Here is a 23,580-nt window from a genome sequence, read left to right on the forward strand (position 1 = left end):
GAAGTCATCACTTCCAGGGTGGGAAGGAACCTCTGAAATCTCCATTTCATAGTTGAGAAAACCTAGGTTCAAAGTGGGTAGTTGATTATCTCACAGTAGAGATGGGAATAAGGAGGCTCCTACATGTTCCAAATTCAGAGCTTAAGTGACTTTCAAACCTGGCTGAAGTGCATAATGGTATCAGGTAAAATGGGATATTGAAGGTATTCACTGGGTAGGACACTCCATAGTCTTTTTTCCTCTTTAAAAAAAAAATCTATACTGTATAAGAAATTTGGAGAGAAATCTGCAATTGATGGTGTTTAACACAAAGCAGCACAATCAGATCACATAAAACGTCTTAGATTTATATTTTTAAATAGCCAAATAAAACAGAACATCAAGTCGCAGAACACACGTATTTACATTAAATCAAATGTCCAAAGTACAATATAGTGGCATCTCTTTAACAGTTCATATAATTTAAAACTTTTACACACACAAGCATATAGACAAATATTAGTCTCCTAGAACAAAGGCTGAAGAAGTTACTCTGACATTTTGGCATTGACACTTACATATTTATGGCAACAAATAATGATGGCTTTAAACTTTCAATAAGATCTTTTGTACAAGGATAGGAGATGTACAGAATGGAAAGAAGATAGTCAAACAAATGTACCTTTACTGTACTATTTATCTAACACCATATGCAATGTGGCACTGCTCAGCAAATTTGATCAGGACTGTCTATTTACTCTGGTCTGCAATGATAACATGAACTGAAGTATCCCCAAATCTAACTTTATTTTGTGCTTTATAAACAACTGCTGCTTGGTTCTTCCTTCTGCATCTTTTAAAAATGAACATTTTTCTTTAACATAACTCAACTTTGGTCCCAATAAGTTAGTAAAATCTCTAATATCTGAAATTTAGCTTTTCTTTCAAGAATCCTGAGTGAAAGGACAATGTCAGTCACGTCACCTCCAGTTCAGCTCTGAAATTATCAGTGGTGCTAAAGATGAAGGTATTATCTAGAACTTAAACTCTGAAATACAACTCCATCTTTCTCTGGCATGAACCTAAGTGCTTTACCACATTACTTATAAACCAGTGAAAGAGACCCTTTGGTTTTATTTCTGAAACACAGAACAACCCCATTTCTGCCCTGCTGTTTATTTTTGCAGACCACACACAAGGTTGAATACAAAGAGATTCAATCACTACATTGTACAAATGCAGGCACAAAATTAAGTGGACGCCACAAAGGGTGTGTCTGAAAACACTGAATTGACTGAATCTGAGTCGGATTTCACCCTCGTGGACTTTAAGATGCCCTCAGCTATGACCGTTTCACTGGGAAAGAGCCTGACTTTCCCATTCTGCCCTGCTGCAGTATCCTTCAGGGGTTCCAAAAACACTACTCTTTTCCCGGCCCCTGCCTTCCGTTCATCAGTGGGGGCATCACTATCAGGGCCGGAAGTGAGAATAGATGCATGGACATTGCTTTGGTTTAGCATATTTTTTCGTCTCTTGTGTTTACACTTGCAGGGACATGGTGTCAGATAGAGGTACAGAAGTACCAAAACAATGCTGGCCACGCAGGCTGCAAGAGTGGTAAAAGCTGTGTTAAATGCCTCGTGTGCATGGGATTTGTTTATGGTGAAATTGCTCACGTTTATTGTAACATCCACAGTTTCATTTAACAGACGTTGCCGATTCATTGCAACACAGGAATACACTCCAGCATCCTCAAAACGAGGACTTTCTATAACCAGGCTTCCATTGGGAAACACATGAAAGTTTTCCATCTCCTTATCGGGCTCCAGCACTCTGTTATCTGGACCGACCCACATGAAATCGGTATTTGCCCTACCAGTCTTGCCGTCACAGTGGACCATCAGCCTTTCCCCGACCTGAGCCTCGTGAATAAAGCCAAGGGCACGGAAGGAACTATTGATGATACTGTCAGAGCAGTTCAGGAAGCTATCCTGGAGCAGAAGCACCTGATGGAAGTGCCTAGTGTCAGACCATAGGCGACAGGTATAATCATTCTTAAAATCCATCACTGAGCTGAAGTGCCTACGGTACCAAAAGATCAGCAAGGAGTAGAGAGAACAGTCACAGACAAAGGGGTTTCCATGAAGGAAGATACCTCTCAGTTGCTTTCCTGGCACTAAATTTATATGATGCATTGGCAGAGAGGAGATCCGGTTATAAGAAACATCTAGAAACATCAGTTCTGCCAGCTTGAACCTTCCAACATACAAATCCATGGGAAACTGCGTGAGAAAGTTTCCACTTAAGTACAGTTTTTGCAGTTGGGAGAGCCCTCCAAACGCTGAAGGATCCAGATAGGAAATGTGATTGTTGTAAAGCAGGAGCACTTCCAGAACCTTCAGCTCTTGGAACACTGCACTTTTCACGGTCTTCAGCTTGTTGGATGACAAGTCAAGACACTTCAGATTTGGAGTGGTGGAAAAACTGTCCGTGGAAATGCTCGTGATGTTGTTGTGCCGAATAATGAGGGTGTTCAGCTTTACCAACGATACAGGAATCCACTCAGAATCTAGAAGCCCAATTCTGTTGTAACTCAGATCCAGTCTCTTGATCAGCCTGAAAAGGTTCCCAGGCACCCTGGACAGATTTTTGTTGGTGCAGCTGACGATGTCAGTGGCACAGATGCAAGCAGTGGGGCACACCCCGGAGGCGCCACGGCTCACAGTCATCGTGATAACCAACAAACACAGCAGTTGCTTGCAGCCCGGTCTGACAACTCCAGGCAGGGTGGGCAGTGCGTGTAAACGTAAAGACATTATGGTTGCCTCTGAGTCTCTTCCAGGAGCCTTTTCCACCAGCTCAGCCTCCCACCAGTGAACCTGGTAAACAATCAATATTTAAAGAGGGGTTAAAAAAACAAAGATTCACTAGCACTAGTTAACCCTTAAGAGTAATATCTGGCTTTCTTTCCAGTAACTTTTGAAACGGAGGGTTTTTTCACACTGGGGAGTCTATGTTAGATGCCAATTTTTCCTGGGTTACTCCTGCTTACAGGCATTTACAGTTCCATTCTATTGGCACAACGTTCTCAATATCAGAAACTCAATTGTTTTTTAAGGTGCATCCTGCGTTGTTGTTGGGTTTGTTTTTTTCTCTCTCTAGGAGACACAAAAATACATAAACGCGTCTTATAAACCATTACAGGGAAATACTTAGCAAGCCACCCGTCCAGAAAGCAACTCACAGAGCTGGGACGCCTCACGGGCTCCGGGGATAGGCCGCCGACGTGGTGTCTTCTGCAGGTCTGTGCGTCCGTCTGTCTCCGTCTGTCACTCCGGCATCTTAAGACTTCCTTTCCCTTTTGCTCCCGGCGGGCGGCAGCCTCTCGCTGGCTCGCAACTTTGTAGAGTTTCAAGCCGCCGTTTCGGCGGCAGCAGCAGCAACCCCGGCCGCAGGAAACGTCTCGACCGGCTCCGGTTGGTTCTCCCGGGCTTTCTTCATTGCTCGGCTAAAGGTACCTCCTGGGCGATCCGGTCGTCGCGTGGGGCGCCCGGCTCCTGGAGCCGGGTCCGAGGGGCGAAGGCGCGGGAAGCGGATCGGACCCGGCCCCACCTCTCCGCTCACGGGAGGCAGCAGGGCCCCGGATCCCCGGCGCCACCGGCCGGGTTTTATCCCCGCGCGCTCAGGGTCGGGTGCGGGGCGGGGAGACCAGTCCCGCCCCTGCGCGTCCTCCTTCCAGCGTAAACCTGCTCCGGGGCTAAGGGCGGGAGCCGGCTGGGCGCGCGGCAGGGGGCGCGCGGCGCGAGGAGGGGGCGACGGTGCAGCCAATCAGAGCGGCGGCCGGCGCACCCCCCACGCACCCACCCCGCGGCCCCGCCGCCACCCTCTTCCTGCCCCTCTGGGTCCGGGAGAGCGGCCGCGCGGCGGGGCGGGGGACCCACACCGGAGGCCGGGCTCGCGTACCCAGGGGTGAGGACGCGCTCGCGCACTGCTGCCAATCGCGTCGGCGAGCCCAGCCCTGACTCGCGGGCTGGTGGGGTCGAGGGAGGTTAAGGGACACGCCCAGCCCGGGAGCTAGAGGTCGCAGCCTTGAAGACCCACGTGTCGCGACCGCGGGGGTCGCGTTTTTCTCCCATCGAGTCCGCTGAGCTCCTCGACCTTTTATCGCTACCCTTCTTTGGGCGAAGGCCCGGGGGGCTCGCACAGCGCTAAGTACAGTGGGTTTGTAGGTTTGCAAAACAAACACCGAAGCCGGCTTCGGTCTCCACCCTCATAAGGGGGGCGGGGGGTAAGCAGAAAAATCGGGCGCGTTCCCTCCGGTGCAACAGGGTCTCCTACTGGGGGGAGGGAACCGCGAAAGCGCCGCGGGGACGCTGCGCACCTCCTGGGGAAGTTCGGTCCCTTTCCTAACTCAGGAGGAAGCATCAGGGTTCGTGCCCCATTCGCGAAGAAGCGCAGGAAAGAAGGGTTGGAGCCGACCTTCCGCCTGGAAGGCAAAGATAAGAGTATTAAGCTTAAAAGCAAAAAAAAATCCCAAAGCCAGCCGTTTTTGTTTGTTTTTTCAAAATGTGTTCGCGCGGGATAGAGACTGATCCCGGAAGGGGTGTCTGCCGAGGTTCTTCATCCTTTCCCAAGAGGCAAGCTAGGAAAGGTGCGAGACCGGGTGGACAAGGCCGGGCAAAGTGAGGAGACGGGGTGGAGCTGATGAGCTTTTCGATTAAAAATCCATTTTTGTTTAATTCGGAGATCAGTTTTAATGATGGGATTTGACTGAGCCAAATGACCCATTTATACATTATATCCGGATTTAAAGAACTGAATTACTTCCCTGACGAGATACTAACCAAAGCAGAAGGGACAGGGACATTGAAACGCACTAAATTGAGAAAGACAGTTGGGGGCAGGGCACATAACTTGTAATAGTACTTGAAAAATAGAAGCGATGACGTAGACGGCCGCACACACTTGAGCCACCTTGAATTTAGTGCGCGTTGGTCTCTACATTGTCAATGAATGGATTCATGTGATGGCACAGATCTGTTAGGCCAGTGCCAAGTGTAAATAGAATTGTGTGCATCATTAATTTAGCTAGGCTGTTTGTGGAATGAATCTGAAATAGCACCGGTAAATTGAGGTTTTTCAGGTGAGAGCAGCTTGATTCAGATTCGTTTTGGTTTTCTGAAAAGTCGAAGTTTATCATAATACAGTCTGAAATGCTTCAGGAAACATTTCTTACTGCAAGTTCCCAGGGGAAAGGCAGAGGCTGAGATTTTCTAAAGTTTAGGCCACGTTTCTTTGTGTTCTCAAAAAAAAAAAAAAACCTTAGTGTCCAGGGCATCATTTTTACAGTTATAATGATTAGCACAGAGAAATAGATTAAAATTACCCAGAGGAACACTTTTTAAACGACTAATAGACGACCAGGTTTTTGCAGGATTTTACTAAATAACATCCTATTCAAAGGGAAAAAATGAAGATGGGAGAAAGACCTATATTTCAAACAAAAATGGTTTAAAAAGAAAAGTAGCTTTTGAAAATGGAAGCAGAATGTTATGTTATTAGGGCTGCAGGCACATCTTAGAAACTTTGTGCAAAGATTACACAGCCTAAATAAACTAAATACACTCAAAATCCGAAGGCAAGTTTGTTTACCCATTTGAAGACCTGATTTTGGGGATTCTGCACATTTACCAAGAGGAAAAGAGTTTTGAAAAGGGTGGGTTTACTTGACTTGGTGAGTGAAAGCCAACAGTTGATCTTAATGATGGTGTAAGGTGGGACCTTACTTTGTGGCGGATAAGAGTTTTATCTTTCTGGAATCCCTTCTTCTTCTACCAGATCCACCCTTTCCACTAGAAGGTATATTCCACGAGGGTGAAATGTTTTATGTTGAACACTGCTCTGTTCTTAGCTTCTAGAACTGTTCTTGCCGCTTACTTGTCTTTGAAGGAATTTTTGATAAATTAACTGGGGAATGAGGAACCTATCTTAGGCAGCGTGAATCTACTCATTGCCCTCCTGCTGTCTATACTTCAGATTCTTGTAAAGAGAGGGAAGGAGGAGCCCTGTGAACATTATTTGAGTCCCGGATCCAGTAGTGCCTGAAGGCCACTGCACAATTTTACTTCCTTTCTAATTACATTCTCTACCCACATCCCTTTTTCTTTTTCCTTTCTTATTCTTCCTCAATTATTTTGAGTTGCGTTTCATGTCACTTGAAACAAGAATCCTAGTATATATGATGGTAATAATAAACAAATAGGTATTGAGCTATTACTATGTGTCAGATATGACCTCTGTGTTTTACATGGGTTATTTCATTTACTGCTCACCAAAACCCTGTGATATTGTATAATCCTATAATTCAGATGGTAAACAACTGTGTTCCAAATTATTTGAAAATGGAATGGGACAAAATTAGCTTGAGGCTCCATTTGAAGGATTTAGATTAAACCAAAAGAGACATTTTTGACAGGGTGGTTCCAGCTTAGAATGGGTTGCCAAGACAGATGGTTGAGTTGCCTTCTCAGGAGTTTAAAATAGGACGGATAGATATTTCTCTGGTCTTTTCTACATGGCACAATCTATTAGTTTTTTTGTTTTTTGTATGTGTGTTTTTTGACCAGTAATGACTCCAGGATAGGAAAAAGTGGGTTGACATTTGATGGGATTCTGAATCTAGCCTGTGTGGTCCTTTGGCTGGGGTTGCCTGGGGGCAGGGATTTGAGTAAATGAAATCTCAGGGGTCTTCTAGCCCTGTGATTTCTAGAATTTCTCAGGTTGTAATCAAAGACCTATGGAATTAGAGCTAGGAGACAAAAAGTTGTTATAGGGCTAATTTGATAATTTGGAGTCATTTTTACTAATCATGAATACTGTAATAGAACTTTATATGCTATGAGGGGCTTTCACATTCTGTATCTCATTTAATTCCAGCATACATCCTGTGATCAGGTATAATTGGGACACTAACCTAAAGTTGCCTCTTTTTTTTATTTCCTTGGTGATAACATGGTTAAGACTCTGTCTTCTAATCCAGGAGGTGTGGGTTTGATCACTGGTCAGGGAACTAAGGTCCCATATGCTGCCTGGTGTGGCCTAAAAATTAAAATAATAAAGTTACCTCTTTTTCTTTTTAACCTGAGAGGACTTTTGAGTGGTTTTCAGGGACAATTCACAAGAGTATCTAGCTCTGCAGGGGCCTGATTGTTGCAGGTGGAAGCTTTCTGCTGAAAGCACACTCTAGGGACAGCCCTCTTGGTAGCGATTTTGCAATGTGACTGCAGCTTAGGTCACAGAAAACACATAATGTTGCCCACCAGTTCTGCAAGTGCACTCTGCTCCACAACCTTTTGGCCTGCTCCAGTTGGTTTTTGTAAATTCTCCAAGATTTGTGACTGAACCAGATCTTGAACCCAGTACTGTGCTTTTGGCTGTATGCGGATTCAAACTCCAACCCCTGTGCTCTGAACTCCAGGTGGCATGGATCACCGTGTGGCTGGGTTCTTTGGAATCTCCCCTAAGCTAGAAATGGGGCAGGGAATGGGTATGGAACATGCAGCAAGTACCCACATGCCCTCCCCAGGGAGAGCCCACAGTGGGGCAACTATTTAATCAATCACCACTTACCCATTTGCTCCTCCCTTTATTTTAGGGGGTGGGGGCTGAGGTGGGGACAGATTGCAAAGCATGCAGGATCTTACTTCCCCAACCAGGGATCAAACCCATGCCCCTTGCAGTGAAAGCACAGAGTCCCAACCACTGAACCACCAGTCCGCCCCTCACCCCCATCTGTTCTTTCTATCGCCTGTCTTCACTGACATGGACTGGATAGAATTTTTGTTGTTGATGATGTTGCTTTTAATTTAGTTGAGATAAAATTTGCATAAGCAAAATTCATCATTTTGAACATTCGAAAATATACTGTTGAGTGTTTAACACTGTCTACTTCTAGAATAATTCCATTACTCCTGAAAGGAAGCCCTGGACCCAGTAAGCAGTGACTCCCATTTTCCTTCTCCCAGCCCTTGGCAACCACTAATTTACTTTCTGTCACCATGGATTTGCCTATTCTGAACATTTAACATAAATGGAATCATACAAGATGTGGCCTTTGTGTCTGGCTTCTTTCACTTAGCATACTGTTTTCAAGTTTGGATGAGGTATTATAGCTAAAGGTTATAGAACCAGTTGGGATCATCCATTTGAAAGTTGTACATAGATGGTTTTCTTGCACTTGAGCTTAAACATTGGCCATCTGCTCCTGCCATTATCAACCTTGAGACTCAAAGTTCTACTTATTCAGAGTCTTCAATTATAAGTGTCAAGTCCCTATGTGATTACAGAAAACCAGCAGGTTCTGAGTTGAGAAGATCTAAGTTCTAGTCCTGGGCAAAAATGCTTTCATCTCTCCATAAAACCTAAGAATCAATTAAGGATATGACAATTAATGATTTCTTAAGTTCCTTTTAACTTCAAAACGTGAATCTGATTTTCTGATCTGCTGTTGCCCAGGCCCCGGGAAGAGAGATGATTAGAACAGAGGTACTAACCAGTTAGAGCCCATCTGGGTTTAGTTCCTTCCTCTGGGTCAGTTATCACTGCAGTGGGTAGACACAAACTCCTCTTTTTCCCCAGTGATATCAGTCTTATTGCTGTTTCAGGAAAAGTAACTGAGAGCAAGTTGCCTATAGTCAAGATATCACTTTAATTTATTAAGTATTCAATCACAAAGGGGCAGATCATTTCTCAAAGGAAAAAAAAAGATGCCTCCTTAATGTCCAACAGGGATGTGGGTGAATAAATGTGCATCCATCCAGCATTGTGCTATATTGTCATTAAAAATAATGTCCTGTGACATAACAAAAAATTACCAAAAATTGTTTTTCCAATTTTTACAAAAGAAAATACACATGTATATGAATTATCTGTATGTATAGAAGATCATCTGAAAGAATATATACTTATAACAGTGGTTTTAAAATTTTCATCTCTTATCTGCATTTTCTATTTCTCTGCAATGCTTTTGGGATAAGAAAAATTACAGTGAGAACTTACCATTGTTTCAAGTTATTTACGATTAAGTCATGTGCATCAGTATTTCTTCTTTGTGACTCTGACTTAATTTTTCAGCAACTCTAGTTTCCCTGGTGGCTCAGACAGTAAAGAATGTGCCTGTAAACAGGACACCTAGGTTCAGTCTTTGGATTGGGAAGATCCACTGGAGGAAGAAATGGCAACCCACTCCAGTATTCTTGCCTGGAGAATCCCATAGACAGAGGAGCCTGGCGGGCTGCAGTCTATGGGGTCGCCAAGAGTTGGACACGACTGAGCGACTAACAGTTCAGTTTCAGAGAGCAAACTCTCTTCTGACTTCTCAGGCAGGAAGTGACTCTGATTTCCCCTGATTTGAGGTACTATAATTGCTGTCCCCTCTTAGCACAGCTGTCATTTATCTGGCAGATATTTCCTGAGCATCTGCTAAGTGCTGGGTGCTGTCTTAATCTGAGAAGTTTAGCAATACATACGAGCTACTGTAGCTCACAGGTCACGTTAGGATTAGGCACATGTAGTCACTTACGTATTTCTTATTGGCCAGTCATTCCCATTCCCGGGTTTGCAGTTCTGCATTGGCAGCTGGGTTTTTTACCACTAGTGCCACCTGGGAAGCCCATTTATAATCTTACTGGTAACTTTATTTCTGCTGAAAGAATAAATTCATTGTTGTGGGGGACCTGAAAAGGTTGCAAAAGGATGATTTTCTCTTTGTCATAATTATGTAACAAGAGAAATAGACTTTTTTTTTTCTTTTTTTTTAATACTCTGAATTCTCAGCCTTAGGAATGAAATAAGCAGATGAAAATTTGCTTTATAAAACTGTCTTAAAGCCATGCATCTAGCATTATGGTTCCTTTTATGTTTTTGTTCATAAATGGTAGGTGCTCTAGTTTTCATTTGCTTATTATTAGCCTGAAGGGATCATATAATTGAATTCTTAAACACTATTATATTTCTTAAAACTGGGGCTGATTTTATTTCTCTGAAAAATATGGATAATTTTTAACAAACTCAGTTTAGAGAACTACATGAAGTGTTCAGAATCCAATTTTATATCTTTTAAAAAACATGATTTCCTGTAGCAGTAATTAATTTATCATACCTTTGTAAAGGTGCTGTATGATTATTCAAGGAACTATCTGATTGGAAACAGTCATTATTTGCTAGTCAACATTTACACAAAATAGAGTAAAATAAAATTGAAAGAATATAATAAACACTCTATTATATAACCAGCAAATACTTATTCAATTATTTTCAGCAAATACAAGGCCCTTTGTGGTGGATGCTCCATGAGTAATAATTGGCTCTGGAACTCTGACCTTTCAGTCTGTGCTAGTGAAAAAAAAAAATCAAATTTAAATGGAGGAAGACAGAAGGACCTCTGGAAAGATCCAAGGAAGCGGGCTTGATAATAAGACCAAACATTCATTCTCAGTGTCTACCAGGCTTCTCATTTAATTTTACAAAGATCCTGCAAGATGACCAATAACATCCCCATCTTCTAAGGAGGGCAGTAGAGCTTAGCTGGTTTATATAACTTGCCCAAGATTACAAACCAGATCTCTCATCCAAGTTTGTCCCACTCTGATCTCATGCTCAACCATTACCTCTTATACTTCCTGTCAGGGAGTAGAATGGTCAGCCATAATTTAAATTCCTTTCAGCAAATATTGTTAGTTCTGGCCACATTCCCAGACCCATGATATGGTTGGTCTCCTCTAGGAATGTGTAGTGTTATTAGAATAATTATAGGATATAAGACAGTATATAATTCAATTTCAAATTGCGTATAACCAAGAGCTAAAATATTTGCAACAGAAAATATGTACTTTGGGCATTGAAAATTCCAGTACAAACAGAATTTTAGGTCTTACTCGTTTCTTCTAATTTTAAGTCAATCATTTCTTGGTTGACTAAGTAGCTGATTCAACAAACTGAATTGGATGCACACAAAAACATAATTTAGAAGAAATTATTTGAGTGGTCAGGGATGAAAATGATCTCTCAGAATTAAGCAATGATAGTATGAATCCTTGGAGAAGGAAATGGCAACCCACTTCAGTATTCTTGCCAGGGAAATCCCATGGACAGAAGAGCCAGGTGGGCTACAGTCCATGGGGTCACAAGAGTCGAACACAATTTAGTGACTAAACAACAACAATATGAGTCCTTCTGGCTCATTTTGTCCATGGCATTCATAATGGAGAATTATAAGCTAGAAAAGTAGTCTCTTTCCTGGCACATGTAAATGGTCTAAAACATCCTCTAACTGTATGCCAAATGACCTTGTGTAAAAAGGGGTGGGGGAGCAATATGGTGAAATTGAGCATTGAATAAAGACTTGAATCCCTGGGTTCTTGTACCAGAACTTAACATTTATTAACTGTGTGGTCTTAGGGAACTCACCCAGTCTTTCAGATTCTCAGCCCTCCCAGTTGTGAAATGGAAATGCAGTACCCATGTATACTCTATTTGATTTCACAATGTTGATGGAGATGAGACATGTGAAAAGTGCTTTGGGAGCTCTAAAGCTGTAAAAGGGTATTAGAGTGTGTCCTGTTCGTGTGTTCTTCATCCTTATTGCCCTTGTGCCTTGGATGTGATCTGACACAGCACAAATGTTTAACAAATGTTTGTTGAACCTAGTGGAGCCGAAGCTAGGTTTATGTACAGAATAAACAGAGCTGGAGAGGTATCGCACCACAGTGGTGTTTGTACTAATTATGTGGCTCCCCTGAGCCGGGCTGTATCAGAGCACAGCAGGTCCTCATTCGGTCCTCGTCTGGAGAACCTGCTGTTGGCTCAGCCCCGCCTTACTCTCCATGGAACTCTCAGCTGCTGCAGATGGGAACGAGCCACCAGTCTGCATGCCTGGGCCGCCCAAAGCCCCGGGGGACTTGAAGCTGGCAGGTCATGGAGGGCATCCTGGGTGAAGACCTTTAGTTAGGAGAGATGACTGGCAATGTCAGTGACACACTGGAGAGTCCCCAGAGGGGTTCTGAACTATAGGGAAAAGCAAAATTAAAAAAACAGTAATCATCACTCTCTCCAGAGAGCAGTTTTGATGTGCTGCTGCTTGCCTCCTGCATTGTGATAGAAATGCACGGTAGGAGACCAAGGAAGCTTTGTGTAGGAGAGGTGATGTGCAAATCTAAACAAGTTGCTGGAGGATGAGTCTGCTCACTGACATTTCCTCCTTTGGAGAAACAGCTAGATGATGGAAAAACAAGCTAGTGTGGCAGCTGTCCACATTTATCTCAAAGTGGAATTTTTCACTTATTCAATGATATTTATTAGAATTTATGGACATCTGAATTCCCTTTTCTGGGAAGGCACTGAGGACCTTGATTCTATTTTCATAAGCAGAATAACATTGATCTGATGGATATCATATGTGTTTGTTTGCTTGTCAGAGGATGAATTGGCTTGAATGGCATCTGACTCAGTGGACATGAGTTTAAGCAATAGGGAGATGGGAAAGCACAGGGAAGCCAGGTGTGCTGGAGTTCATGGGGTTGCAAAGAGTTGGAAACAACTTACCGACTGAACAACAACAGGGTGTGCCTAGGAGGAAAGCTGAGTAGTGGCTTCTCCGGATAGACTACCTTGATAGTATCAACATACCCCAAGATGTTAGATTCACGCTTGATATTTTTTAATGCCCCAGAGCTAATTTGACATGTGGAGAATGGCTTATAACATAAGCCAAAAGAATACCTATCTATGAATTTAAAGCAAACATCAAGTGGATCAGAACTCTGCCTGTTAGAAAGCTTTGGGAAGCCAAGTTTATAATCACAAACAAATTTGCTGAGTGTGAAATAATAGAGAAGAGTAGTTTGATGAGTTCAGTGTTGAGTGATACCAAATGATTATAGCGTGACAAACCTCTTGCCATAAGAGAGGTATGTCTGTCAACAAGACCACACATTCAGGTTGGCTAGACCCAACACTGTCATCCCTGGGCAGGCTATTAAAGCCAGAAATCAGCGAAATCTTCAATTACACAAGAAATACAGCGGCATCATGATGCTGCCCCAATCAGAAAATTACACTTTCTATTCAAGACGATCTCTTCCTCTTTCTTCAACAGTATAATAATAACAGAGTAGCAAAAGCAGAACAGCATTGTAAAGAAGGCAGAGTGGTGACGGTGCAGAAGAGAGGCAGATGGACAGAGAACACAGAACTCTTTTCAGAAAGAGTTCTCAGAAAGCTACAGAGCTACCTGGAAGAAAAAAAAAAAAGTCAGTCTCCAGAAATAATCCTGAGAAGCAGACATTTTGCAGAACCTCAGTAAAACATAATGGTACATCATGTATATTGAAAGTAAACTGAATAATTACACAAGCAGAAACTGAGGTCTGTCCAACAATTTTGAAGAAAAAAAGTTCCAGCAAAGACAGTTTGAGATAAGAATCGTGTAGCACAGAGAGGAGGATTAACAAAACGGGCAAAGTCCCCCAAATCAAAGAACAGACTAGGTCCTGTGTTCCCTTCTAGTCACTAACTGCCCGGTGATAACCACTCTCATGACTTCTGGATTTGTTCTGCCTGTTACGATACATTCAGTTCAGTTCAGTTCAGTTCAGTTCAGTTGCTCAGTCATGTCGTCTCTTTGCAACCCCGTGAATTGCAGCACTCCAGGCCTCCCTGTCCATCACCAACTCCCAGAGTTCACTCAAACTCATGTCCATCGAGTCAGTGATGCCATCCAGCCATCTCATCCTCTGTCGTCCCCTTCTCCTCCTGCCCCCAATCCCTCCCAGCATCAGAGTCTTTTCCAATGAGTCAACTCTTCGCATCAGGTGGCCAAAGTACTGGAGTTTCAGCTTTAGCATCATTCCTTCCAATGAACACCCAGGACTGATCTCCTTTAGGATGGACTGGTTGGATGTCCTTGCAGTCCAAGGGACTCTCAAGAGTCTTCTCCAACACCACAGTTCAAAAGCATCAATTCTTCGGTGCTCAGCTTTCTTCATAGTCCAACTCTCACATCCATACAGGACCACTGGAAAAACCATAGCCTTGACTAGACGGACCTTTGTTGGCAAAATAATAGCTCTGCTTTTGAATATGCTATCTAGGTTGGTCATAACTTTCCTTCCAAGGAGTAAGCATCTTTTAATTTCATGGCTGCAATCACCATCTGCAGTGATTTTGGAGCCCCCCAAAATAAAGTCAGCCACTGTTTCCACTGTTTCCCCATTTATTTGCCATGAAGTGATGGGACCAGATGCCATGATCTTTGTTTTCTGAATGTTGAGCTTTAAGCCAACTTTTTCACTCTCCACTTTCACTTTCATCAAGAGGCTTTCTAGTTCCTCTTCACTTTCTGCCATAAGGGTGGTGTCATCTGCATATCTGAGGTTGTTGATATTTCTCCCGGCAATCTTGATTCCAGCTTGTGTTTCTTCGAGCCCAGCGCTTCTCATGATGTACTCTGCATATAAGTTAAATAAGCAGGGTGACAACGTACAGCCTTGACGTACTCCTTTTCCTATTTGGAACCAGTCTGTTGTTCCATGTCCAGTTCTAACTGTTGCTTCCTGACCTGCATATAAGTTTCTCAAGAGGCAGGTCAGGTGGTCTGGTATTCCCATCTCTTTCAGAATTTCCCACAGTTTATTGTGATCCACACAATCAAAGGCTTTGGCATAGTCAATAAAGCAGAAATAGATGATACATTATATACATGAAATATATACTCTTCTTGTCTGGCTCTTATTGCTCAACTCTGTGCTTGAGGGTTTCATCCATATTTTTGAATGTAGTCATCAATAACCTCACAGCTATATAATATTCCGCTCTGTGACTCAATCACAATTTATTTCCTATTTTAAAAAGCATTGCCTAGTCCAAGGTTATGAAAGTGTTTCCATCTAAAAGGGTATTGCTTTATCTTTCAATTTCTCTCTCCAACCCAATCTTGCTATGGTCTGAATATCTGTATTCTGCCCTGAACTCATATGTTGAAATCTTAATCCCCAAGGTAGTGGTATTAGATGTGGGGCATTGCAGAGATGATTAGATCATAAGGGCAGAACCCTCCTGAATGAGATTAAACTCAGGAGAGACCCTTTTCTGCCAGGTGGGGTCATAGCAATAAGACATCATCCATGAATGAGGAAGCAGACCCTCACCAGATGCCAATTTTTATGGTATTTTTGTTATAGCAACCCAAAAGGTCTAAGACACATCTGGAATTGATTCTTGTGTGTAATGTGAAGTAGAAGTCAATAAACATTTTTTTCCATATGGGTATCCAACTGACCCAGCATGATTTATTGAAAAGACCCTTTTCCCTGCTGAATTTCATGGCCATTTTATCATAAATCATGTGATCATATATGTATGGATCTGTTCTGTTGGACACTTATCTGTTCTTATACTAGTATCACACAGTTTTGATTATCCGTAGCTTTATAATAATAGTTCCTGCTATAGTGTGAGTCCTTCATATTTGTTCTTCAAGAAAAGCTTGGCTTTTCTTGGCCTTTGCTTTTCCATATGAATTTTAGAATTTATTTGTATTGATTCGTACATTTCTGGGGAAAAAAAATAAGCCTACATCTTGGATTTTGGTTGAGATTGCATGGAAGTATGTAATAATCTGAAGAAAAACTTATATCTTTGTAATACTGAGTCATCCAATCCATAACAAGTCCACTTGTTTAGCTTTCCTTTATTTTTTCTCAATAAAATTTTGTAATTGTTAGTCCTGTACATCTTCAATTAGATTTATTTCTAAGTGTTTGAGTTTGGGGGTACTATTATAAATGTTTTATTTTCTATTTGTTTGTTGCCAGTATATACAAGTAAATATGGCTTATGTCATAGCTCAGTTTGCTAAATAAAATACCATAAACTGGGTGGCTTATGAAAGTGAAATCACTCAGTTGTGTCCGATTCTTTGTGACCTCATAGATTATACAGTCCATGAAATTATCCAGGCTAGAATACTGGAGTGGGTAGCCATTCCCTTCTCCAGGGTTTCCTCCCAACCCAGGGATCTAACCTAGGTCTCCCGCATTGCAGGTGGATTCTTCACCAGCTGAGCCATCAGGGAAGCCCAAGAACACTGGTGTGGGTAGTCTATCCCTTCTCCAGCGGATCTTCCTGACCCAGGAACTGAACCAGGGTCTCCTGCATTGCAGGCATATTCTTTACCCACTGAGCTATAAATTTATAACAAATTTATATGTCACAGTTCTAGAAGCTGAAAAGTGCAAGATCAAGGTACTGGCAGATGTGGTGTCTGGTGAGGGCTACCTTCTTCATACATACACCGTGGCTTTTTTTCTGTGTTCTCATGTGGCAGAAAGGCTCAGGGATTCCTCTGGATACTTTTGTAAGGGCACTAATCCCATTCATGGGGTCAGAGCCCAAAGTCCCCATCTCTGAATACCTTCATCGTTGAAGTTAGGATTTCAAAATACGAATTTTGTAGGGAACACAAACATTCATTCTACAGCAACTAATTTTTGTGTGTTGATTTTCTATCCAGTGTCCTTATATTCTCTTATTGATTCTAAGAATTTACCTATAAATTCTTTAGAAATTTTCTACGTACGTGATCTTATTGTCTAAAAATGACAGTTTCATTTCTTCCTTTTCAGTCTCCATGACTTTTCTTTCTTCCCCTTCCCTTTTGTGGGCTTCCCTTGTGGCTCAGCTGGTAAAAAATCTGCCTGCAATGTGGGAGACCGAGTTTCAGTCCCTGAATTGGGAAGATCCCCTGGAGAAGGGAAACGCTACTCGCTCCAGTGTTCTGGCCTAGAGAATTCTATGGACTGTATAGTCCAAGGGATCGCAGAGTCAGACATGACTGAGCGACTTTCACTTCCACTTGCTTTTTGCTCTGGCTAGACCTCTAGTTATAACCTTATTTGTTGTTTTGTTTTGCTGAGTTGCTAAATTGTGTCTGACTCTTTGTGACCCCATGGATTGTAGCCTGCCAGGCTCCTCTGTCCATGGGATTCTCCAGGCAAGAATACTGCCCGTTTCCTTCTCCAGGGGATCTTCCTGACCCAGGGATTGAATTCTCATCTCCTGCAATGGCAGGCTGACTCTTTACCACTGAACCACCAGGGAAGCCCAGTTACAATGTGGGCATGCTTAACCCAGTCCCAGTATTAAGGACAAGATTTCAGTATTCTACCAGTGAGAATGATGTCTGCTGTGGGTAATTTGTAGATATTCTTTATCACATTAAGGAAGTTCTGTTCTTGGTTGGCTAAAAATTTTCATCACAAGTGATGTTGAATTAATTTATCAAAACCTTTTTCTGCATTCAAGATGATCGTGTGATTTTACTCTTTTTGTGAATGTGGTTAAGTAAGTTTATGATTTTTAAATGTCAAACCTACTTGTAAACCTAGACTAAATAGCACTCAGCGTACTATATCACTGGATTTGATTTCCTAATATTTTGTTAAGAATTTTTCAACAATGTTTAGGAGAAAGGTGGGTTTGCAGTTTTCTCAGAATGCTTATCAGAGTTTTTAAATCAAGTTTATACTTTTTTTTTTTAAATCTGAGAAGTTTTACTTCTGTTTAAATTATATAAGGGTTATTTTTCCTTAAATTTTCGGAAATTTCATTGATAAGCTCTCTGGGCCTAGATTTTTCTTTGGGGAAAGGTTTTTAAATAATGGGTTCAAATTTTTAAAACATACCCGAAACTAGTCCTATATTTTCTTTCTCTCAGCTTTGGTAAGTTGTGTTTTTTTTAACAAATTTGTCTATATCACCCAAATTGTCAAGTTTTTCTGAATAAAGTTATTTTTAGCATGGTTTTATTGTGCCATCTATAGTGATATCTCCCTTTCATTGCTGTTGTTGCTGATTTTTGTGTTTTTTTTTACTTTTCTTGATCAGTCTTGGTTTTATTAAGTTTGGTAATCTTTTCAAAACCAATTTTTGAGTTTGTTGATTTTCTGTATTATATATGTTGGATTATTATTTCCTTGATTTGGTTTTTATCTCTATCATTTATTTCCTTAGGTTCGACTGCTACTCTTTTTCTAGTTTCTTGAGATTAATACATAAATAAGTTGGGTTTTTTTCTGTTCCATTATTAATCTCTAGTTCAATTCAAGGTGGTCAGAGAAGATATTCTTAAATATTTCAACATTTTGAAATTGCTGAGACTATTGTTCATTGGAAGGACCGATGCTGAAGCTGAAACTCCAAAACTTTGGCCACCTGATGTGAAGAACTGACTCATTTGAAAAGACCCTGATGCCGGGAAAGATTGAGGGCGGGAGGAGAAGGGGACAACAGAGGATGAGATAGTTGGATGGCATCACCGACTCAACGGACATGGGTTTGGGTGGACTCTGGGAGTTGGTGATGGACAGGGAGGCCTGGAGTGCTGCGGTACATGGGGTTGCAAAGAGATGGACACGACTGAGCGACTGAACTGAACTGATACTATAATACATTGGTTTTAATAAATGTTCCAGGTACACTTGAAATGAATATGAAACGGTCATTAGTAGGTGTAATTTTATGTGCAAAGCAATTAAATCAGGTTTGCTAATTATACTGTTATTATCTTTATATCCTTACTGATTTTTTATTTTTAGCTTATTCTAGCCACTGTTGAGAAAGTTATGCTAATGCTGCCCATTATGATTGTTGATTTGAACATTTTTCCTTTTCATTCTGTCCATTTTGGTTTGATTTATTTTGAAACAATGCTATTGGGTGTATAGAAACTTAGGACTGTAATATCTTCCTATTGGACTGACCTCTCTTTATCTCTGATAATATTTCTTGCTTTAAAGTTCACATTGCCTTATACTGGTAGATTTACATAATTATTTTCATTGTTGTTAGTGTTGCATGATATATTTATCTTTCCTTTTACATTAAAAATTTCTTTGTTAATATATTTAAAGCATACAGTTGGGTTTTTTAAAACCTAGTCTGAAAATCATAGTCTTTTACTTCAAATTTAGTTCAGTTATATTCAGTGTAGTTGCTGGCATAATTGGGTTTCTAGATATTATCTTATTTTCATTTTCTATTAAGCTCTTCTCTTTCATATTCCTTTTTTCCTTGTTTTATGCTTTTTTCCCTCTTTTTTGCCTTTTTTAGATTATTTAAAAATTTTAAATTATTGAATTTTTTTATTCTAATAACTTATAAATAATACATTAGTTTCTTATCCTGATAATAGTTATCCTAGAGATTACAAAACATAGGTTTATTACAGAATTATAAAAATTATTATTTTTACCACTCCTTTGATATTTTTATATCCTTAAACCTTTCAAGCTGTTTAACCTTCCTGCCTTTTCTGTTCTTCTTGTTTTGCATTTTAGTTCTACATAGATTTTACTCTCCAAAAAAATTAAAATTATTGTTTTGCACAGTTAATAGGAATTTATAAATATTCATGTACTTACCCTTTTCAATGTTTTTTTATTCCTTCCAGCATTTTTTTTTCCTGAAAATAGACTTGCAATGCAACCACTATGTGAGTTAAGTATGTTAGTTTAAATATATTTGAGATGGAATTTTGATTACATAATCACCGAAAATAGATTGTAAGTTTGGGTAAGACAACTTTAGTGTCAAGGTCAGGCAATAATACTGATTTTTCAGTAAAGTTCTGAATTTACTCAGTCAAATTCAAATACTTACTGAATAGTGTTTTCCAGTTTTCCAAGAGTGTTAACATTTACCTCTCAGTTGATACTGCTAATAACTTGATTGTGTTGTTGTTCAATCACTAAATCCCTGGATTCGGAAGATCCCATGGAGAAGGGAAAGGCTACCCACTCCAGTATTCTGGCCTGGAGAATTCCATGGACTGTACAGTTCCATAGGGTCGCAAAGAGTTGGACACCACTGAGCAACTTTCACTTTGACTTTTCAGTCACTAAGTTGTGTCAGACTCTTTGCAGCCTTATAGACTGAAGCCTGTCAGGCTTCTCTATCCTCCACAATCTTTCAGAGTTTGCTCAGATTCCTGTCCATTGAGTCGGTGGTGCTATCTAACCATCTCATCCTCTGCCACCCCTTCTTTTGACTTCTCCTTTTGTAACCCGCCAGGCTCCTCTGTCCACATGATTTTTCAGGCAAGAATATTGGAGTGGATTGCCACGTCCTCCTCCAGGGGATTTTCCTGACCCAAGGATTGAACCCAAGTCTCCTGCATCTCTTACATTGCAGGCAGATTCTTTCCCACTAAGCCATCGGGGAAGCCCCCAATAACTTGATAGATAAGCCCAAAAGACAAAAAAGTGGGGATCATGGGAGGAAAGAGACTCGTTTAGATTTACACACCTTACACTGAACCCAAGTCCCCTGATGCCTGACTGTTTCCCCAGAAGCAGTCAGGTTTCTGACTATTGTATCAACTAGGAATGCCTAAAATAACTCATATGTCTATAAAGAAGAGTATGCCTATGGAAAATACACCCCTCAAAATATACAATTTAAGGACAACTTCTTAAATGAACACCCTCTTCCTTTTTATAGCTCCTTATCTAGATTTTTAAAACTCAAAACACACATAAACATCTGCCTGTAGCAAACATAGTAAGTGTCCTCCCAGTTAGAAGCTCACGTTAAAGCCACGCAGAAGCGAGAAAGGGAAAGTGAGGTGGATTATATTGTTTATTTTAGTCTTTCTGTTTGGTTTTCCTTTCTAGGCACTGGACTGAACTTAGTTTTAAGAACCAGTAATGAGCATTGATTATTGGTATTTTGCTTTTAGAAATAAATAAAAATTATTTATTAGTATTTTGGTTTTAGAAATGTTTAGATAGAAAAATCCGAAGAGTGTTTTGGGAACTTCTCACTGGTAATATCTAGATTTTATTCAGTGGAAAGTCAACAAACACATACCCCAAAGAGCCATTAATAAAATAAACTTCTGGAGTATATAGGGCTCTCCTGCTTTTCCAGCACAAGACAGAACAGGTACTTACTAACACTAACTAACTGAATGAATTAATGAAAATACCTCAGTATATAGCTGCATGGGGGCTACCTTGGTGGCTCAGACAGTGAAGAATCTGCCTGCAATGCAAGAGACCTGGGTTCGATCCCTAGGTAGAGAAGATCCCCTGGAGAAGGGCATGGCAACCCACTCCAGTATTCTTGCCTGGAGAATTCTATGGACAGAGGAGCCTGGCGGGCTATAGCCCATGGGATCGCAACGAGTCAGACAAGAGTAACTTGTCTGACTTGAGTAACTAACACCTACTTGCTTACTTATCTAGCTGTGTCTCCTCAGTTTACCCAAAGATTCTCTTGGCCCCATTCACAGAGATGGCAGCACCAGCACTGAAACAGCAGTTACTTTCTGTTAAATTTGTAGTAGAGGGAGAAAAGGATGCAGACTCAGAAACCACATTATTATCCATGCTCCAAATGCTGTCCTACTGAGCTTTGTGTCATAGCAGACAGGGTTCCTCTCCTCTCCACGTGAAGCTTGCCCGCTGCCATGCTGTGAGAAGGAAGCATTTGATTTGGAGCAGTGGTTGACACTCTGCCAGACACTTGTGCCTTCTCCCCAGTTCCTACCTCTGAGAATTCCTGCTGTTCACAGTCTCTGCTGTAAAGGACAGGTCTACATGGCCCTGACCCCACCCCATATCCATCTCGCCCCAATCTGAATAGACCAGGAGCAGCCTCATGGACAGCCACTCTGAAAATCTGAACCGAATTACAGACATGGCCATCAGTGGCTGTGGGCTCCTGCTCAGAGCTCACGTCCATCTGGACTGAGGTTGGCACCAGTGCATGCCAAAATCAAATACAACCAAAGTTACTTGAAAGCCAAATTATAAACAGTCAGAGGAAGCAAACTCTTTAGAGGGAAGGCATTAGATATGCTAAAAAAAAAAAAAGGGAAAGAGTCAAAAGAGAAAGAGTGAAAAAAATAGAGAATCAGAGACCCACTGACATTCTAGTTCCCAGGTTAGGTTGCTATGACATCCACCTGGACTTTGCTTCCTGCCTCTGGATGTCCATAAGATTGCCAGTTTTATCTTTACAGGTAACTCCTCTTTTTAATTTGAGTTAATTCACGTGAGATTAGATTCCTGGCAACCAACAGCCTCTTGACTGATGGGTTTCCCTTCCCGACCAGCACCCTGCTTTGGTGCAGTCCTTTTCTCTCCTGTGAGGAAAGAACATGACCTGAAAAACTCTCCCATGTCAAATTGTCTTGACTTCTCCAGCAATATCTTCACAAAGCACTGCTGTGAGAGTGCAGCATTAGACACCAAGGAATAATAATTCCCAATACCATTTTGGGCATCAGTTAGAATATATTTTGGAATCTTCCCAGAGCAAGTTCTTTTATCGCAGTAGCTGACCATGCCCTCTGCCTAAAAGAGCTGCTTATCATTATGCAGAAACATTTTTCTATTCCCCTACAACACACACACACACACTCACACACATATGAAACTCTTCTATCAAATTGTTAAGTTCCTGAGAATAGGAAAGGATTATGTCCTCACCATCTTTGCATACTTGGCACCTTAGTATATGAATGTACTTTATGAAGGCTGACCCCTATAGCATTCACTTGGATGGATACTTAACATGTACATAAATTGAACAAATACTCTTTCTCCGCCTCTTTTCAATTTTAGAATGTCAGAACTGACATTCTCAGAAACTTTCCTTTCCCCTTTTGCTACTCTTTCTGGACTTCATGTGAACTTTGCTAGAATGGTTTGAAGAGGATGAGAAAGACAGGAAAGCAGAGTTTACTTAGCCCAGGAAAAGAAGATTTAGAGGTGGCCCAGTCACAGTCACAAGGTCATGATTAATGAGGCCAATATAGGTATTTGAAGGGATTTTCTGAGCCAGCACAACCTCCTGTTCCATCTGTACACTCCCAACATCGGTCCATAAATCCGCAAGGTCACATCCATTACCTGCCAGTCATAAAGCTGAATTTCCAACGAGGACATTCAGCACATGTTCATCAATGCAAGTGTCAGCACATAAACCCAGCAGCTCTGAAGGAAGGGCTACACTGTGCAATTTTCCACTCCTTCCTTGGAAAAGGGGCCATTCTCACAGGCTTGACCTATAGCCAACGAAGGATTATTAATAGAAACTCTTGAATCCACTGCTATTCATAAATACTCTTTGATGCAAGTTATTTTCGTGCATAAAGGACTGTTTTTCTAGCAATCATTAACATTTCACTTCTCTTTTGCATGTCATTAAAGGCTAGAGTAATATTCAGAACCCTCAAGAAAATTCTATATGGAAATAAAATTATTTTGTGAGCATGTTTGGTTCACTTGCATATTATGTGCCTGTCTTTTCTGGTTCAGTAATATGATTTATTTTGTAAACATGCCAGTTTTTACAGACTGAGTCATTGTTAATGTAGAAGCTGAATCATTCATCCATCAGTTAATACACTTATTTTCCTTTTCTTTCTCTATATGTTTATCATTATATTAGAAAAATATTAGGAATTCTTTCATTGTGGGTACTTCTCCCATTTGGTTGTGTCATTTGGTTCACAAGTAATATGGTAAAGCTATTATAAAC

At 41.1% G+C, this 23,580-nt stretch overlaps 2 protein-coding genes across 15 annotated transcripts in view; one reads left to right on the top strand and one right to left on the bottom strand.

Moving 5' to 3' along the window:
* The window catches only part of PCED1B (PC-esterase domain containing 1B), a 203,846-nt gene that overhangs the window by 4,796 nt on the left and 175,470 nt on the right, over nucleotides 1-23,580 (top strand). The window contains exon 1 of one of the 14 annotated variants that reach the window (XM_027542665.1): nucleotides 3,385-3,493. The exons of 11 other annotated variants lie outside the window; for them this stretch is intronic. The gene's annotated coding sequence lies outside the window, so the exon portion shown is untranslated. Of the gene's footprint in view, nucleotides 1-3,384; nucleotides 3,494-3,839; nucleotides 3,949-23,580 lie in introns of those variants that run through there. 2 more of the 14 variants (XM_027542661.1, XM_027542660.1) reach the window with 2 other exon arrangements.
* On the bottom strand, nucleotides 327-3,732 carry AMIGO2 (adhesion molecule with Ig like domain 2). Its single transcript, XM_027542656.1, has 2 exons — nucleotides 3,224-3,732; nucleotides 327-2,858 (listed from the first exon to the last, which is right to left on the bottom strand). Exon 2 carries the CDS (start codon nucleotides 2,793-2,795, stop codon nucleotides 1,230-1,232), a length of 1,566 nt encoding a protein of 521 aa, XP_027398457.1. The 5' UTR covers nucleotides 2,796-2,858; nucleotides 3,224-3,732; the 3' UTR covers nucleotides 327-1,229.

The sequence above is a fragment of the Bos indicus x Bos taurus genome, chromosome 5 (assembly GCF_003369695.1).
Source record: "Bos indicus x Bos taurus breed Angus x Brahman F1 hybrid chromosome 5, Bos_hybrid_MaternalHap_v2.0, whole genome shotgun sequence".
In the NCBI taxonomy this organism is placed as follows: Eukaryota; Metazoa; Chordata; class Mammalia; order Artiodactyla; family Bovidae; genus Bos; species Bos indicus x Bos taurus.

What these genes read in the sequence shown, in the direction of transcription:
- AMIGO2 (XM_027542656.1), bottom strand. Translation starts at nt 2,795, where the DNA reads ATGTCTTTACGTTTACACGCACTGCCCACCCTGCCTGGAGTTGTCAGA.